General features: G+C 38.7%; 1 protein-coding gene across 1 annotated transcript in view; it reads left to right on the top strand.

Moving 5' to 3' along the window:
• The window catches only part of foxp2 (forkhead box P2), a 104,771-nt gene that overhangs the window by 80,508 nt on the left and 3,723 nt on the right, over nt 1–20,540 (top strand). The window contains exons 11-17 of the mRNA XM_016514831.1: nt 2,057–2,144; nt 6,665–6,748; nt 9,797–10,011; nt 10,314–10,470; nt 11,787–11,908; nt 12,005–12,074; nt 12,700–12,911. Coding sequence (XP_016370317.1) covers nt 2,057–2,144; nt 6,665–6,748; nt 9,797–10,011; nt 10,314–10,470; nt 11,787–11,908; nt 12,005–12,074; nt 12,700–12,911 — 948 coding nt within the window. The remainder of the gene's footprint in view (nt 1–2,056; nt 2,145–6,664; nt 6,749–9,796; nt 10,012–10,313; nt 10,471–11,786; nt 11,909–12,004; nt 12,075–12,699; nt 12,912–20,540) is intronic.

Here is a 20,540-nt window from a genome sequence, read left to right as displayed (position 1 = left end):
TGGCTCAGTGGTAGAGCATTGCGTTAGCAGCGCAAAAGGTTGTGGGTTCGATTTCCAGGGAACACACTTACTGGTAAAAAATGTATAGCCTGAATGCACTGTAAGTCAAGCGTCTGCTAAATGCATAAATTATTATTATTAAATTATTTCATTCTGCTGGCTATTAAAAAAGGTAATTGTGACCTCATTTCTCACAATTGCTGCTTAATATTTCACAATTGTGACTTTATAACAGTTTATTTCTTATAATAATTGAAACTATATCTTACAACTGTGACTATATTTGTTTTAATAATTCCTTTATTTTTCCACATAATTGCGGCATATCTTTCAATTGTTTCTTAGTGTTTCACAACTGCAACTTTGTATCTCTCAGTTGCGACTTCATGTCTAAGACTTGTGACATTCTCATAACTGTGCTTATATATCTCACAGTTATGACTATTTTTAATAATTGTGACTCTCTATCTCCAAAAAAGCATAAAGAACCTATTATTTTACACTTTCTGACAATTACATTTATTTTATTTACTCTTGGAGAAGGAAACGGGCTTCCATTAAAAAAGAAAACCTCACGTTCCTAAAAGAAACAAGGAAACAAGATTAAGATCTAGATCTAGATTTAGGTCGCTAATGAGAAATGGGACGTGCGAGATAAGATGTGTTATTTAGCGAGCTACCTGTCGGGATGGTGGATCTAGTCAGTCGTGGCTTTTGAAGCAGCTGTAATTTATGACATCCACCATACATCTAGTGTGTAAGATAGCATTATGAGCATTGAAATGAAAAGGGTATTTGCAGCATTAGTTCCCTGCGAGGGACCTGATTACATGATTAATGAAATGCCCCTTTGCATGCGCATTCTGAAACAGCAATTAGGCATGGGGCCGGAGAAAGGCACCGACTCTCCAGTCATCCTTTTTTTTTTCTTCATGTTCAGTGCTATCTCACTCTTGATTTATAATGGAGAATATCTGAGCATTAGACCTGAAATGGTTACAATAGCAAAAGCAGGCGTGATGGAATGAAATAATTTTAAATGGGCATAGGCGTAATTGAAAGGTAGCGGCGGCCATTGTGTTCTCAAATGTCCTCTCTTTGATTGGCGTGTTTGAGGAGGATTATGAATACGTTGTTATTTTGCGTTTTGCACATAAACAATAGCTTGCACTATGAATAGAGAATGAATAGAGAAAATGCTTAGTAGTGTTAAAACTAGCTCGGTGTGGGTGGGTGTGTGTTTGCGTGCGAGTGTGTGTGCGTGCAATTTAAGCTCACACTAATGCACTGGAGGTTGTACTGTAAATGATCATTGAAGGGTCTGCAAGCTAACCTATAATTACAGGAAAGAGAGTGGCAGCAATGGCATTTCACAAGCATGTCTTCTAAAAGAGCGCTTTGTGGGTTTGTCACCAATGATAATTTAGATAGAGGCTCATTACCGAACATCACAACACTTTTAAAAACCTTTTCGCCTCCATGCGTTTGCCGGGAATAAAGGTCTATTTTAATGGCGGGCTTCTTTTGTGTCCTGCAGACAAAATCCAATCAAGAAAAACTGCCATTGACTGCTCCTGCAGTCTGAAGTGGTTTTTTTTTTCTGCGTAATATTCTAATGAAAGGATGAGTAGATACATTTAATATGTCGGCGGAATAATGCACTCTTCGTAGGAAGCGCTTTTTAAACGTTACTCGAGTTAAATTACATTTATTGTATTTATTTCTTGATAAATGTAGAAGACAAAACCTCTGCGCAAAGCCTTTTGTACACCAACATCCCTCATAAGCCGTTGTGTTCTGAGAGCTGCTTCTCATTCACATGACAGTCGCTCTATTGTGATGTTAAACACCGGCTTTCAGCGAGCGTGGGACACACTTGTTAGACGGTGGCGGTTTGTTAAAAGCTAATGGGCTGGACGTCCTGTAATCCAGAAATCATATTCATCAACAACAGTGATAGTTGATCAACAGCAATGGTCTATTATTAGTTCAGCCTGTGTATGTGTGTGTGTGTGTGTGTGTTGGTTTCTCATCCGTTTCTCCTGTTCACCCACAGGCACCTTAACAGTGAACACGCTCTGGACGACAGGAGTACCGCCCAGTGCCGAGTACAGATGCAGGTGGTACAACAGCTAGAGATACAGGTACAGTAGACACAAGAATACAAGCATATATGCACTTAAAGAAACAGTTCACCCAAAAATGACAGTTCTGGCATCATTTACTGAACCTCATGCCAAATGTGTATGACTTACTTTCTTCTGTGGAACACAAAAGAAAGTGTTTGAAAAATGTATTGATGCTTTGGTGTCCATACAATGAAAGTTAGTTTAGATCAGAGTTAGTTTGGACCCCACTGACTTTAATTGTATGGACCAAAACTTTTTTCAAATATCTTTTTTTCTTGTTTCACACAAGAAAATCATACAGGTTTAGAATAATATGAGGGTGAGTAAACGACAGAATTGATATTATTGGGTGAACGATCACTTTAGAGACATTCACAATGCATGTATGATTTGTAGGCTGATTTCTCTACAAATTGAAAATATTGTTGCATTATCTAAACATTAAACTAACCTGACTCAGCTTAGCTTTACCTAGTTTGTGTACTATCTTATAATCTTGTTTCACACAAGAAAATCATACAGGTTTAGAATAATATGAGGGTGAGTAAACGACAGAATTGATATTATTGGGTGAACGATCACTTTAGAGACATTCACAATGCATGTATGATTTGTAGGCTGATTTCTCTACAAATTGAAAATAGTGTTGCATTATCTAAACATTAAACCAACCTGACTCAGCTTAGCTTTACCTAGTTTGTGTACTATCTTATAATTGAAACTTTACATTGTGTATGGAAAATGTTGTTCATTATGATTGCTTGTGACATTTATCATTTGGATAAAAACATCTGCTAAATTAATAAATGTAAGCATTGGCAGGTTGCAAGTGGGGCTGTCTGCTTATCCTGTGGCAGATAGTGAAAGTGTTCAGGAAAGGTGTTTGAAAACAATCATTATTTAGATTATAGTAATTCAGAGCTAGACTGGATTTTATGCATCAGAACTTGATTTGATTGTGAAAAGTAGGTTTTCAGTACCTACATGTTTTGCTTGATTTTGATTTCATCATGTTGTCTTTAACACACACTTGTTCAACTTTAACTGCTTTTTTGCAGCATAACACCAAACATTTTGTTAATTAGCTTGTTGCCATAAAAAACTTGCAGCGCATAAAGTGTAAAAATGCAAAAGGGACACCTTGAGCAAATCCATCCCAACAAAGGTGAAAACCATCACAGGCCTTTATAATTGAATCATGGTTTGTGCTTATTTTCTATCCCATCCAATTAATATGCGCGCATCTGGGCTGGACTGTGTTAATTAAATACACTTTGCACCTGAAGGAACCTCTAAAGAGAGCCACTATTTTCAGTAGCTGGAGCATGACCTTATTAATGTGTCATGCTGGCGAGATAATGAGAGCAGTGATTGAGGGATGCTATTACTCAGCGCTGTGACCATCTCTCCCGCCAGTTAACGCTCTGTCCTTTGCCTCACACCTTCTGGTGCATCATGGGATGCGGCACACAGGGTTAAAATCCATCTTTCTTCTGTTAATTTCAAATAAATAACCAGTTTTGCTTGCAGAATAATTGCGGCCTGTGCTTATTTTTTATCTAAATCTAGCGGTTCCCTTGCGTTTACACACGCAAGGAGCTGCCTCGCCTTTGTGGTGCGGATTGCTTTCTGACCGTGGCTCCTCTAAGCCTTTGTGATGCCATCTGAATGCAAGCCAAGCGTTCCCCTCAACCTTTAAAGGTTTTTACGCTCTGCGAAACCCTCCCTATTTATTTGTTGGGCTCTTGAAACAGAACAATGAATAATTCTTGTTTATATGTAAAATAACAGACGGACATTGTGATTTCTCCCTTGACTTGTTCTCTTGTTCGCTGATACCACAAAGTCGGCGTGCTTACACTGTGACCAATTACAGCAGAGCTGCTGTTTTCTGTCCTTCTGGGCTTTTTTTTCCACTCTCTGTGGCATTTTTGTATTTTTTTTGTCCTCCGTCAGTGGTAATGAGGCCCGGTTCAGAGCTCGAATGCCGGCTCACCGGCGGAGTTCAAGGCGGTGCGCCGTGCGGACCGGTCCCTGTCACTCTCTGTGAGTTAGATTGATGATAACAGATCGCCGGGGCACTAACTGGACCTCGGAGGACCCGGGTGGAGGAAGGGAGGCGGGACCGACTGGCACTCTGTTTGCGGGACCCCTTCACCTCTCAGCAGCTGCTAGATCCAGTCCAGCCCTAACAGTGTCCACAGGACTTTGAGTCGCCGACCAGGACCCTCTAATTTATGGCCTGAGTAGCTTGTTACTGTCAGAGCTTTGCTGACCTAAATTCTGCTATTGACAAAAAGATGAAGTGCTATTTGTTTTCCGTGACCTCCGAGCACCACCTTCAGCTCTCCATCACCGCACCACGAGGAATGGTTCTCTTATCTTTGCTTTAATCTACCTCTCTCTCGCTCTCAGTGGTTCTCAACTGGTTTTGCTTCAGAACCCAAGGACATCAAGTGTCCAACACTGTACTAAACTGCTTCTTCTTGTTTAAAAGTAACAAAAATCCTCAAAATCATACATAAATGGGAATCACTTTGCAGTAAGGTTGTATACCTAAATTTTTTACATGAAGGAATACTTTTCTGGCATTTATTCATCTTGGTTAATGTGAACTTTCACACATACTAATATGTGACCCTGGACCACAAAACCAGTCTTAAGTGTCAATTTTTCAAAATTGAGATTTATACATCATCTGAAAGCTGAGCTTTCTATTGATGTGTGGTTTGTTAGGATAGGACAATATTTGGTCGAGATACAACTATTTGAAAATCTGGAATCTGAGGGTGCAAAAAAATCGAAATATTGAGCAAATCACCTTTAAAGTTGTCCAAATGAAGTCCTTAGCAATGCATATTACTAATCAAAAATTAAGTTTTGATATATTTACGGTAGGAAATTTACAAAATATCTTCATGGAACATGATCTTTACTTAATATCCTAATGATTTTTGGCATAAAAGAAAAATCTATAATTTTGACCCATACAATGTATTTTTGGCTATTGCTACAAATATACCCCAGCGACTTAAGACACATATATAGGCTACTGTTACACAAATATAAATAATTGCCTGCAATTTATTTGGGTATTTCACAATCCTATGTTGAAATGATGTGTATCTGCATATCTTTAAAATTGAAAAGCAAAGCTTTACATGCAAGATCAAGGGAAGAGAAGTTTCTGAATAGTTATGTATATTGTTCAATGTTCAATTCATAGATGTACAAACACCTCAACTAATAAATGACAAGAAAACAATCACCGCTATCACTGGAAATATACAGCCGACTCTACAAATCATGTCTTCACAAATCTACTCAATCTGAATGCAATTTTAGGGCAAAATACTATTTACACTCACTGACTTTAACTTTGCATGTTTAAAAGTGCAAGATAAAACTGAGTAAGTGAATAAGTGCATTCTGATTTTTCACTTGCTAATAGATGAAAAGGCTTACGGTATCATTTTTCTCCGTGCAGGTTGGAACATGATCCGTTTCACCGTTTATGCTGTTGTCCTGCAGGGTGTTTGATTTTCTTGCACTTGTGCCGTGATAGGACAATATTTGGTCGAGATACAACTCTTTGAAAATCTGGAATCTGAGGGAGCTAAAAAATCTAAATATTGAGAAAATCATCTTTAAAGTTGTTCAAATGAAGTTCTTAGCAATGCATATAACTAATCAATTGATCTATTTACGGTAGGAAATTTACAAAATATCTTCATGGAACATGATCTTTACTTAATATCCTAATGATTTTTGGCATAAAAAAAAATCTATAATTTTGACCCATACAATGTATTTTTGGCTATTGCTACAAATATACCCCAGCGACTTAAGACTGGTTTTGTGCTCCAGGGTCACATATATTTTAAACTTTAAGTTTAAGAATTAATATTCACCTAGATTAATACATGCTGTAAATAAATGTATTTAATTGTTAGTTCATGATGCCTAATTCATTATAATAAGGTTCTATATGGTAACATTTATTAATGCAATTTGTTTATATTGCCAAGAACTATATAGGCCACGAAATATGCAAAATTAGTGACGTGACAAAATTCAACATTTTGTTTAAATGCATAAAACAGACAAATGTTGTATATTACCAACTGACAGGTGAATTTGCTCTGAAATAGTTAGAAGATATATGATGTGTTTTCCTCTCCTTTTTGAAAGTTGATGTTTAGCCTGTTTATTGTTCTATCCTTACTCTACTCAAGTGTATGGTTAATTGCATTTTTTATTTGCATTTAGCATTGCTGTTTTGCAGCTGTCCATGACCCCATTGGAAAAGACCTCTAGCTGTTTTTTGGGTCACGACCCACCGGTTGAGAACCACTGCTTTATGTCTGTCTTTGAGGCGAGCTTAAGGAAGCCGGTCTGGCCGTATGCAGGATTTATTACAAGCAGACAAGCTTGATAACAAGATGTATTACTGTGGTAGTCTGGGGAAAATCACTCATTTCTAAAACCGGTCTGTTTTCTTTTTTCTCTCTCTCCCGCCATCTTTCCGCTAACAGCTTTCTAAAGAGCGTGAGCGTCTTCAGGCGATGATGGCACACTTGCACATGAGGCCCTCAGAGCCCAAACCATCACCAAAACCGGTGAGTGCATATTGGTACGCGTACAGTAAACAGGACTCGGATGGTAAATGAGCTCTCTAAACACAGCTGGAGGATGAGAGGAGAATGGGATTTGTAATGCCTGCTTTCTTGGGACCCTATCAGGACCAAGAGAGCATTAAATCATACACCCGATCGCAGCCAAAAACGCAGAGCCATTACACTCTGATGGCTTTAGCACAGCAAACAACCTGTTGGCCGGTAAAAGATGTTTAGCGCCGCCACCGCAGGCGCACTTAAAGTAGGGGGAAGACATTTCGTTTCAGAAAACAAACAGTTTGAAATGATAGATGGAAACTGCGAGAAGATGATCTGTGAAGAAATAACCAGTAATATGTAAACATTCAGAGATATAGCTGTGTATTTGGAGAAAAATGGAGCAATATATCAAAATGGCCCATCTGTCTCGATCCCTGTAGACAAAAAAACATCAGATTTCACCCAAAGACATTCTTAAACCTTAATCAAAAACAAAATACAAAAGACATAGAGTGTTGTGCTGGAAATTAAAGTGTTTACAAAAGAGAGCAGGCTGTGATAATAATTATTTATTGGAATTATTTATTAGCTATTCAATATTTTGCGGAGGAAAACATTGTTAGCATGTTGCCACCGCTTAGCAAGTAGCTAATTTCACCAGCATAATTTTTTTCTCATCACCTCCCACCGTATAAAGCAGATAATCACAAGACAGAATAATTATCCTGTAAATCCATCAGGAATCGACTGCTCACCTCTGTCGATTTATTATTCTGGGTTTTTTTTTTTTCCTTTTTCATCCTCAGAACTCCAGCAGCTTGGTGAAATCGACTCTAATAAAAAACGTTCAGCCTATAATCCACGACCGCATATGAATGAATAATATTAATGAAGTATTACATTACATAAACCGCACATGAAAGGATTGCTAATTGCATTTGATGATGAGCAATTAATGGTGAGTTCTTAAATAATCAGCGAGGGTCTGCGATTTTTTTCAGCTCATTCCTTTTTGTCTTAGTGCAAGTGTCGGGCTCACGCAAATGCTTTAATGTTATCGGTTTCGCTGTTACCAAAGAGAACACGTGTATCCTCCCCACAAAACAGGGATGTTACAGATAATATGGCGGTACTTTAACACCCTTGTACACACAGGGCTGACAGAGAACCGTCCCACACATTTGATAAATATTAACAGTGCGAATTTATTAGCACGACAAAATGAGCACCGGCAAACCCTCAACAGCTATCAGTAGCCCAACACAAGGTGCTGGTACACTGTTATACGATCCCATTTAAACTCTGAATGGCACTTCATTAAATGTTACCTTTTGGCCATGCCATGGATGGCTGAAAATCAAAGTTACCAAGGCTGCTAGTCCTGAATAATGAGGGGCTCTTTTTTCCCAACCCCTTCCCTTTCTCTCAGCCAACCTTGAATATATATTCAGATGAGCAGCGGTAGTAAAAGGCTGATCCCTGTGTCTCATTCACTCCTGCTCAGTTAAGCTTTAATAAATTCCATTTTGCAAACACCGGATTGTATGCCTGCAAACATGTTACGCTTGTTGCCATAAGCAAGTGAGGAAAGAGGAGGAAAATCTTGTCTTAACATTTTAAATATACATGCAGAACACTCTCTATCTGTTTCCCCGCTCACTCACTACTGATAGGCTTTATTATGAAGTGCTTTTTTGCAGTGTTTGACAGTGTATCAAAACCTTTTTAGATGAGTAGTGTGTAATTACAGGCTGATGTGGTGGTTTGGCCGCAATGAGAAAGATATTAAGAGAGACAGTCCTCAAATCTGGTGCCGTGACCCGGCCCCTGACGAATTATACAATGTATTATACACATCAAAATACATTTTTGCAAGCAAGGACAAAGATGGGAATACAAATAAGAATAAATTTAGAACAAAAACCTTATTTGTCTCTCATATAACAAAGCTAGTTTTTGTTTTAGCATAAATCACACAATCACAATCAAGTTTGTGGGGGGGTGTTGTAACAGTAATAAAAAATCTTTTGTTTTTTTGTTTTGTTTTGTCAACATATGTGGCATATTTTGAAATGAAACAGAATATTTGTTGTATAAAATGTCAGCTTTTATTTTATTTTTAATAATGTGCAACAATGAAGTATTCATAATAAGACCAGGAAGTAATAGGGGTCAATTTTGATTTCATATTGACTTTAAGACACAAGTATTTACTTAGCATGTGATGTAATGTCAACAACATAACCGTTTACCCTTTTGCTAAGATGTCCCTCTGGTAGATCGCTCGTCTTTGTCATTAATTTCCTTTCAAGGTCTTAGTTCCAGTCGTTAGCCAGGATACAACATTCCTCTAGAGGAGTCATTGATTTCTTGCAAAGTGGTATAGCGCTTGCCACTCTCTGTTAGGCATTATCTCATTATCATTAAGTGGAGCTGTAATTGTCTATAGAGCAGCCACCTGAGAATAGCCAGCTTGACATTTCATTTTATTTATCAACACGTGACACAAACGATTGTTGATGTTCAACCGGCGGTCGTTTTTACATTTCCGACAGCACCGGAACTCCGCTTGCCCATTCACAGTTAAGGCAATTTGGTTTGAAAATAATGATGTCATTACCATTCGAAGGAATTAACAGCGAGACTAAAGGTCAGGGTGGAATTTTCCACTCGTGTGAAGTTGGGACACAAAAAAAAGTAGAGGATAAGTGCATATCGAAAAAAAAAAAACCCTGACTCCGTGTTTGGGTGGTAAGATGGAAAGAGAGAGCGAGATGGATCACTAGCGAGGCACCAGGTTATGGCAGGAAGCCAGGTGATGTTCTTCTCACCGTGTGTGTGTTTTGCATCCAGTGAACTCTTATGGGATAGAGATGGGCCAGGATAACTCACAGCCTGATCATTAGATAATCTTTAACAGCGTGCTCTAATTCGAATTCTTATAATACAATTTCATCCTGTAATTAGTGCAGATTGGCTGCTTCCTCCTTTGCTTATTAGGGGAAACACAGCTGTAAGAATGAGCCAGCACCCTCTCTCTCTCTTCTACAGCTGAATCTCGTCTCCAGCGTCACCATGTCAAAGAATCTCCCATCTGTCTCACCCCCCACCTTACCTCAGACGCCCACCACGCCTACCGCTCCAGTCACGCCCCTTTCCCAGATGCCCCAGGTGCCCAACGTTCTCAGTCCCGCCAACGTGCCCTGCATGGGCGCCATGCGCAGACACCACACCGACAAATACTCCATGCCCTTGTCCTCAGGTTTGTAGAATCTTTTTTTGTTCGCTCTTTGTTCGCTCTTTATGCAAATTAGGCTAAAATCAAATCATCAATATTCAATGCATTTTAATTACAGGCAAATATAAAATGATGCAATATTCAAGAAGGCGGTGCATGTAAAAACATCTTGTTTGATGTTTATATTTACTGGTCTTCCGCAAGTGTTGGAGCAGCGGGGAAGGCATGAATTATTCAAACACATACAAAATATCAATGCGGCCTCTAAATAAATTAGCTTTAGCCTGATTAGATTGTAATTAATTGCTGCTTGAATTAAATCTGGGTGAGAGTGCCTCGATGCATTCCTGTTTGCAACGCGCCGCTTAATGGCATCTCATCGCAGGGTATCATGGAGTCAGGTGACATGCAGCTAACGCTCAACGAAATCTACAGCTGGTTCACGCGCACCTTCGCCTACTTCAGACGCAACGCCGCCACCTGGAAGGTAACGTGCTACGGAGGCCTGCAAGGGACGTGGGCCGATTAACGGCAATCACCCCTCTTTGTAAACTGCCTCCTGAAAAGGACGAATTCTCTCTTTATCTCGCTCGCTCTCTCTGTGACAAGTGAAAGAATAATTCAGCCTCCGATATCGTTTTCTAATTTGGTGCAATTAATAGCCGAGTCTGGACGGGGAGGTGTGCGCTCTGACGTGCTAATTACTAACCAGCCACTCAATCATCAGCACCTTTTGTTAGACGTGGTGTATTACTGCTTTCTCAGTGTCTCCTTTTCATTTTTTCCTCCCTCCCCACCCTGCATATTATTGGTTAATTAATTTGAAAGATGGCTGTTTGCCTTGTAGACGCACTCCATTACATCCCCTTTCTTGTTGTTGTTGATGTCGGCCGAGGCTTCGTACACACTATAACTCATGCAGTGAGACAAAAAGCAAAGGAGAACAAGACAAATGGAGAGAGAGGTTAAGACCCACTTGGCTCTAAAGCACTAATGCCCCTGTCATCCAGGAAACACACTTTATTTCCCAGTACAAAAGGCCTCATTTGTATCTCTGTCCCAACAAATACATTGTCAGTCGGGGATAAAAAGAAAAGGAGGATACAATAAAAACCATTCTCTATTTTTAGACAGGAAAGCGCGGTGCGTGTCGATAAGATACACGGCCGTTTTTCCCTTTCTATTTTAACTCAGACACAGGTCCTCTCAAAGGCTTCTCCGGTTCTCATCAGCATGCGAAGCTTTTCTTAAAGCAAAAAAAAAACACCCGCCCCTCAAATAAAACATGAAAAAAAAGTAATATGAGCAAAGGTTATTATTTGGCTTCTTTGCTACGTTTTAATTTGATTTTTTTATGGCGACGTACAAGACTCGCCATATTTCTTTATTTTTCATTCATGCTTCTTGATTATGAAAGAGTGTTTATGGGTCATTTTGATGAATTGAATAAATATATTTTTGAAATTTTAATTAGTGATAGATTTTTTTTCCCTTTTAATTTCTAAACCTCAAACATCTACATTTCCTACTTATTATGGAGTTTAATCTTTAAATAACTGCCATAATTTAGTTTTAATCGCCCATAACATGTTACAACAACAATAGTGTTCAGCAGATGATAAGCTGTGATATTATTGGTTAATATTTTTACCCACCTAGGCTGCCTTGATTACACCTGCAGAAAGGTTTTTTTTGTTTTTTTTTTAAATAAAATGTACTGAAAAATCATGCTCACTAATACATTTATTGAAGTAAATGTACTCATTATATATTATATTTTTTTTATATATGTATGTTTAACAGAACGCAGTGCGACACAACCTCAGCCTGCACAAGTGTTTTGTCCGGGTGGAGAACGTGAAGGGCGCAGTGTGGACCGTGGATGAAATGGAATATCAGAAACGCAGATCTCAGAAGATAACAGGGTACACACACACACAAACACACTATAAATGTTTTTCAGATGCTGTTACAGTCAGATTAATAGTAATATACTTCAACATTTGTGTTGTTGTGTTCAGGAGCCCGACGCTGGTCAAGAACCTGCCATCCAGTCTGGGTTATGGGGCGGCTCTCAACGCCAGCTTACAGGTAACGTGTGTGTGTGTGTATGTGTGAGGTTGGCACAGGCAGTGAGAGTCTAGAAGGACACCATGTGGTAGAGGCAGGAATCCTTCTCTGCCAGCCTGGCCTCAGATTGATAGCAGCCTGTGCAAATGCGAGGGCATAATCATTAATATTTATCTAAACTGTCATAAATGATTTGGCTTCGCCGTGTCAGCCAGCGAGGTGCTCGTGGCAAAAACTTTAAAATTTAATTACTGTATATAACTTTAATGTGCAGGAGGCAAAAATGTCAGGAGTCTTTTTTTTTTTTCTTTGACTGTTTTGAGGTAAAGTTTTGCATGGTTTCATTATCATGTGGATGCTCGGGCTTTCTTTATTCGCTGTTCATTTGAGGCCTGTCTTGTAAGGTGAAGAGATTGTTTTTGCAACTTCGAAACTTTCCCGTTGTTTTTTTTCCTGCCACTTTGTGGCAGTTCTCATCTGTTTTTATCATACTGATTCTTCAGCAATAATTCGTAAGTAACTCAATAAAAAAGAGGAGATAATCTCGAACGAGCTGGAAGCCGTGTGCTATGACATGCCGACTGCTGAAAAGGCTTGAAAATGCTTGAGTATAACTATTCCCTCTCGCTCTCTCTTTCTCTCGTAGGCTGCGTTGGCGGAGACCTCTTTGCCGTTGCTGGGTAATCCATGCTTGATGAATAGCGCGTCAGGAATGATGGGGGCGAGTCATCCAGGACTGATGAGCGGCAGCCCGACCGGCCTATTACACGTCACCACGCATGAAGATCTCAACGGCACACTAGATCACCTGGACACTAACGGACACAGCAGTCCCGGATACTCCCCACACACCCAACTGTGAGTTCACACACACTATATGTGCATTTAGACATAAAACAGCACATTTAAAGTCTATACTGATTTACAAAATATTCAGCAGGGCTTGATTTCATCCAACAGGATTCGATTGGATCATGAAATGTGGGCTATAATTTTATTGTCTAATATTACTAATATCATTAATATTAATACAAAAATTTTATTTTTTTATGAGCAGTTTCATCAGCATGTTGTATATGTGGTCAATTGTTTGTGTTTAAGATCCTAAAATAATGTATTATAAAAATAACACAGAATAATTATTATTATTTATAAAAAATATTATACAGTTATTTTTAGCACTGATTCTGCAGTGGTATGAGTATTCAAAAGGTTCCTAAATTGTTTAAATTAAATTCACTCATTCCTAAATTACCTTTAAAATTCAATTCACTTAATTGACTAAACTTACTCATTACTCACAAGTTTCACACTTTATGGAAATAAAATGGGTTTCAAACTGCTCATTTACCTTAAATTTTGAGGGATGATGTGCATTTATTATAGTTTAGCAATAATAAAATAAAATTATTATGAATATTATTTATTTTAAAATATTTACCTTAAATGTTAAGGGATGATGTTTGGAAATTATAGCAAAAAAACAGAATATTGTACTTTAGCAATAATAAAATAATTATTAACGTGTTATTTATTAAAAAAAAAAAAAAATTATTTTAGTTTTTTCAGGTGTTTAGCATTGAACCAGCAGTGGTATGAATATTCGCAAGGTTCCTAAATGACATTTAAATTACATATGCATACAAAAAAAAGAATAATAATCTAGACCTGAAGGTTAAGTGTACATTTGGTTCTTGGATTACAGCTCTTACCTATAAATAGGTAAGAAGTGAAGGCTGCCGTAATTATAGATTCTCTTGTAATTACCCCACTGTCCGCATCGCAGAGGTTTAGATGTTATATTTTATGCAAGACCGTTCCTATTAATATTTAGCAGCTAACTCTATCATTAATTACTTGAAAATCTTTGCCTTTCCATCTTTTTTAATGGCTCACAGAGAGAAAGAAGGAGACAGAGAGAGAGAGCACAGGCTGATGAAAGATTAATGCGGTGCCGGTCGGAGGAATGGTGATATAGAACATGTGCTCGCCCTAATCAGTGATGTCACTCATGCTGGATGGCTGTGTTTACTGAGCCAAAGATAGTAGCACGAGCGCTAAGGGCAGCGGGAAGTGTGTTGCACGCCGTCAGACCTGCACACACACACATTTCATGCATTTTCATGCACAGAGTTGCTTACGCTAACCAAAGACCCTATTAGCTAAAATAACACACTGCACGCTCTGAAAATGTGTGTTAATAGGAGTGTGTTTGGTTCAGAAGTGGGACAGTAGTGTGAAATGGGCCAAATCTGAGATCCAGACAGAATCCCTGTGTATTCACTCCCTCAGGTTCTTAACTTTTAATAATGCACAGTTAAGTCTGGTGTTTCTAGACCCCCCTCTCTCTCTTTCTGCCTGTCCGTCTGTCATATTTTCTCTCTTTCTGGCTGAAGCGTTAAGACATAAATGCTCAATAAAGGTGAAATCTCTGTTACATGACCTCTGCATGCCCAAAATGGAAGAAATATGTTTTGCGAATGGCTTTTTCTGGGCTGCATTTAATAATGAAGAGGACAACATATTCACATTTTGTCTCCTGAGAAACAGAACAATTAGACTAACCTTCCTCTGAACATGTTGCTTTAATGGCATCAGTCAGACTATATGTGTATGTATCTTGTTTGGTGGAGAAAATATAATAGTTTGCAAGCAAAATTCAAAGATAATCTGATTGAAATTGAATATTGAAATTTTTATTTTTTAAATTCACTTTTTATCAAGTGAATTCTCAATGGATAAAATTAAGTAAAATTAAAATTTTCTCATTATTTATATATATATACTGTATATATTGCTGCAACTGACCAATCAGAATCAAGCATTCCACAGAACCGTGTAATAAACATTTTAAACATTATTATGCCCACACACTTGCACAAACATACTTGAAATTGGTAGTGTTTGCAGTCATAGTTGTCTTCGACCATTTTGGACAAGGGAAACGTCTTTACTCAAGCGCTGTGCCAGTGTCTACAGACACACACACACAGAAACTGGCACAGACTCCGGCTCCAGATTTTCTCATGCCAGCCACTCATTAATCACAAAATGACTCATCCTGACATCTTAATACAGTGGAGAAGGGACGGCAAGGACTAATCATTTCTCTCTTCCTCTCTCTTTCCTCCTCCAACCTCACAAGCATGCCGCTGATTTATAATTAATGCAAATGAAAGCTGTAAGCCATGCTTCTTCACATTAGGAGTAAAGGCCTGTGTCGAGCTTAATGGCCAGTGGAACGTCGGACCGACCGGGATCATTTGTCTCGCCGTAATATCTTTAAGTATATCTGTTTGTTATTGTACAATAAATGTAGCCAGCGGAACGTTAGGTGAGTGTTGATGGTCAACGGTGTCTTTTATAGCCTCATCAAACATTATTATGACAAAATAGATGTTTACTAACATTATAGCTTCAGTTTTATGGCTGTAGCGGCAGTGAAATGTACAAACTAATAAAAAATATGGCGAATTACAATGACAAAAATCTTTTTTTAATCACAGGTGAACATACTAACTATATATTACGTTTTGATGCCTAAATAGATTGTAACATCATTGTTATGGCTAAGATTGCAGAGAAATTATGAGAATGAACAATTTACATAAATAAAAAAAGTTTTAAAAAATTACAGTTTTACAGCATAAGTAAAACTATGAAAAAAGAACTTAAGTAATGAACAGAAAATGAAGACGAAATGGCCTTTCGCACCGCAGGAACATTTTCATAGTACCAGAACTAATTGTGGAACTACCCACTTTTTGGCGTTTTCGCACCACCGGAACTGGGTGCGATTTTAGTACCGGACTGCCTTTTTCGAGAACCAAATTAGCTCCTACTCCGGAGCAGGGTCTAACCAGCACAACTGGTTAGACAACAGACATTGATTGGCCAAACGTGTACGAAAACGCCCTCACCCGCCATGATTTAAAATGCTGTGTAAACATACTATAAACATTGTGTCAACTTATTTCGCAAGTATGGAGAACAGCGATAGATGGACGGACGCTGAAGTGCAGGCACTTTTGAACATTTACACAATGAAGGAAATCCAGTTGAAATTCGAAGGAACAAAACGTCCTCCATCCTCCTGTTGTTAACGTTGTTCTTGGCCCTGTCCCAAATGGAACACTTCATGTGCACTTGCGGTCTTACGGACTTACAATGGCCGCCGCGTGCGCATGTCCATTAAGTCCACGAGACCGTAGGGTGTCCCATTCATCATTTTAGCATTCAGAAGGGTGCTCGCGAGCGCCCCCTTTGCGGCCGTTATGCGCCCTCGATCCGCACTTCTGCTGAGCCCGCACTGGGGCGAGCTCCGCAGCAGACTTCTACCTGACAGTCAAAGCGGCATTACGTCACGAAAGTGCAGACTCAGAGGAAGACCGCAAGGGTTTAGGGTGCCATTTGGGACAGGGCCCTTCTTTTTTTCCGTTGTTGAACACCGCTCACAAATGACGTCGCTGTCGACCGGCTAACGTCACTTCCTAGTACACACTGTCGGTGCGAATGAAACCCTTTAAATGGTACTGGGAAATAGTTCGCGCAAAATCGTCCCGGTACTTTAGTACTGTACATTTAGTTCTGGAAAGCAGTGCGAAAGGCCCTAAATTAAAATCACAAAAACTTCTGCAATCGCAGGTGAATATACCAACAAGAGCAAGGCATGATGGGATATTCTCACCCAAAATTACATCGTTTGAAGACTAAAACTTGATCATTTGTTGCTACTTAATATCCTTAAGTGTATATCAGTTTGTTATTGTGTGATAAATGTGGCGGGCAGAAAGTTACACTATTTTATTATGGCAAAATAGATGTCTGTTAGCATCAGCATCATTTATATGTCTAAAACTACTAGAAGGAACTTTAGTAATGAGCAGTGACAAGTCAAAAACGTCTTTTATAGCACCATTTTGTTACAATGACAAAATAGATGATTGTGAACATTATACCAATGTTTTTATGGCTAATATGCCAGTTAAATGATGAGAACGAAAGGAAATTACAATAACGAATTCCATAAATTATGAAAATTATATGAAAGTATTTCAAATTATTACAAAGAAAAAATAACTAGTAATGGCCGATGGACATGCCAACAAGAGCATATCTTTACTTAAGATTACACTGTCGGACGACCAGACACCATTGTGCTTGAATTAATTGCTTTAATAAAGGAAGGAGGACTTTTTAGTTCGCATTCGCAGGTATTTCTTGAGGGTATGAAATATATCATTGTGGTGGTCTGGTGTAGTCGCCCCCTTTCTCTCCAGCGCACGTAGCCGAGAATAGGAGACAGAAACATCCTGGCGCTTCCACATCTGAATATTAATCTATTTTGCTATAAATATTAAAGTAATCTGTACCTTTTAAAATTCTTTTCATATTCAAAGTTCCCCGTGCCATTGATGAGCGTGACCCAGGAGAGAGCAGCCAGACACGGCCTAATACAGAGACTAGTTGATAAGGATTCCTCTCGTTCTCTTTCTCTCTCTCCAGTCCAGCGGGATTTCCTGATGCATCCGACGTGTCAGAAATAATTAGGTTTTGTCAGATTTATCATGGTAGCACAAACCTCTCTCCCTGCCAAGGGCTCGAGATCATGTTAAGCCTTGTTTGTGTATGACAGAGTTATTATTCTTGTTAGTAACCCTACTTCCGCCCTCTCTTCGGCATCTCGCCGCTCCTCGCCAAACCGCTCCGTGTTTTTTCACCATTTTTTTACCCTACATTTATTGACAGTCGGTAAAGATATTCATCCATTTGGAGTTAAAAACATGGATCATGGTGTCCGAGGCAACTGGCAGTCTGAAGTTGATTAATGGTGGAGTCTAGCTGCAGGTTGTCTCCTCACTTGAGAAGTGCCACCATAGCCCCTGCATATTAACGAAGGCCTGCACTTTCTATTAACAAGATAAAAAAAAAAAGCTCCACTCTCCCCCCGCCTACCCAACAAACCCCCCCTCTTTGCTCCAGGGGCGAGAGGATGAGAAATTCTCCATTATTTATAATGGGGCTGCAGCTACTCCTTTTTTCCCTTTTAAATAGCAGGTGCCATCAGTAAACTTCTCAGCGGCGAGCATATTTTACTGTCAACGGTTTCACGTTTCCACACGTGCTTCATTAATCGGGGTTTAATTGCTGTTAACGCTTTTTTTTGCGACTTTGAAAACACGGACATCTTGAGTTAAGGATGCCGTGTTGAATGCGCATGTCTAATCGTTTTTGCGTGGTTGATGAGTTGCGGCTTTTACTTGATTCTGATTGGTCAGTAGCTGCATTTTTGCTTTCAAATATTTTTTGTGTAACGCTGGGGAAACTATATACTGGCAACCACATTTCTGTATAGCTGTACTAGTTTCCTGTCTCTTTCTTCTCATTTAACAATAAAATTTGAACTTAAATCATATTTAATATCCATTTATGTATTTTATAAGTAATAAGTGGGATAAGATGGTCATTATTGCAAAATAAACCTCTTTTTCTTGTTTTATTAGGTCCTGAATATCTTGTTTATTTATTTGTTTGTTTGTTTGTTGTTATTATTATTAAGACCATTATTATTATTATTATTATTACACTACCATGCAGAAGTTCGGGGGCAGTAAGATTTTGAAAGAAATTAATACTTTTATTCAGAAAATACGTAAATTTACATATTTATCAAAATTTCGTTAAATTTAATTAATTACGTTAAATTTATCAAAAGTGACAGTAAAGACTTTTATGTTAAAAAAAATGCATATTTCAACTAAATGCTGTTCTTTTGAACTTTCTATTCATCAAAGAAACCTGAAAAAATGTATCACAGTTTCCACAAAAATATTAAGCAGCACAACTGTTTTCAGCATTGATAATAAGTAATGTGCCTTGAGCACCAAATCAGTATATTAGAATGATTTCTGAAGGATCATGTGACACTGAAGGCTGCAGTAATGATGCTAAAAATTCAACTTTGATCACTGGGATAATTTACACTTAAATATTTTTTAAAAATAGGAAGTGTTATTTTATGTTCTAATAATATTTCATATTATTGTACTGTATTTTTTATTTAAATAAATGCCGTATTAGTGTAATCTTTTACGTGTTTGACCAGACCTTCCTCTAAATTTCAGATCATTTTTTCGCTTACACAGGCCTCTAATTCACGTTAAGGAGGAGCCACTAAACATGGACGACGAGGACTGTCCGATGTCATTGGTGACCACAGCCAATCACAGTCCTGAGCTGGATGATGACCGGGAGCTTGAGGAGGGCAACCTATCGGAGGATCTGGAATGACTATTTTGCCCCACCCCTCCGCCGGGGCTCTGCCCCTTTCAGGCCCCGCCCCTCAACTAATCCACAACCACCGCAAACGCAAAAAGACTGGAAGCAGCAGGCGGGAGTATTTATTTAGCATGCATCTGGAGACTGGCCCGAAGAAAATCTATAGCACAGATCTTTTGGGACCACAGATGGACAGACATGAGACGTCTGCTGTTTAAAAACAAACATAAAAGGAAGAACAAAAGGACAAGATTTCATTGGAATCACCTCGGCCACCTCACACAACAAACACGAGGCTCACGGACCGAAAAAAGACAGAAGTGAAACGGGAGCGAGTCCGTTTTGTAGAAAGCCAACGGCCACATATACTGCCAAAAAAAGAAGTTTTAAGTTTGTGAATATCCAAGCCACATTAGTCGTCGGTGTTAGATGCAATTGCTGGTTCAATTCAAGTTGTTGCTCTGTTATTTTTTGCACATGAGTAGTATCAAAAATTAGTGTCACTGCCTGTATGTCGACAAAAATGTAAAAAGGAAAAAAAGCTGTTTTTCGTTGTTGTTGTTGTTGTTCATTTGTTTTTGCCCCCCCCCACCCTAAATTGTCGTTTCGTTCTTCCCGCGACGTAGCTTACGTTAATTTCGAGTCATGTTTGCGGCACCACCAACTGTAAATGGCATTTCTTAAAATCACATCAATAACACAACCAAGGTATCAAGACTGTTGCAGCCATCCAAAAAATGTACACAAAGTAGGTCTCGAGTCTCACTAGCTCCGTTTCTACTGAAAACGTGAAATGTGATGCTGAGAGGAAAAACACGAAAGAAAAAGATGCGTTTCTGCATATTCTTCTAGTCTCTTTACCTCCTTGTTCTAAAGCTTTGTCTACCTGCAAAGAGTCACAGGCAACAGCTAGAAACCAAAGCCAACACTATCAACGGCAAATAGCTTAGACAGAAGCCGCCAGACTCTTTGGTCAGTCTTCTGTGACTTTAACTAGTACAAAGAGAAGATTTTTTTCCACTAACTACCTTCGAATAACCTCTGGGATTGTCTCCTTTAGCCCTGTACAAATTTCTGTTAATTCTGTTAATGCTTTTTTGAGACTTTGAAAACACAGACATCTTGAGTTAAAGGGGTCATATAAAAAGAACAAAAAGAACATTATTTTGTGTATTTGGTGTAATGAAATGTGTTTATGCGTTTTAAGGT

This window comes from Sinocyclocheilus rhinocerous, unplaced genomic scaffold, assembly GCF_001515625.1.
Source record: "Sinocyclocheilus rhinocerous isolate Xijiao unplaced genomic scaffold, SAMN03320098_v1.1 scaffold1708, whole genome shotgun sequence".
NCBI classification, from domain to species: Eukaryota; Metazoa; Chordata; class Actinopteri; order Cypriniformes; family Cyprinidae; genus Sinocyclocheilus; species Sinocyclocheilus rhinocerous.
Note: the sequence above shows the minus strand (reverse complement) of the source record. Positions and strands in the feature narration are given on the sequence as shown.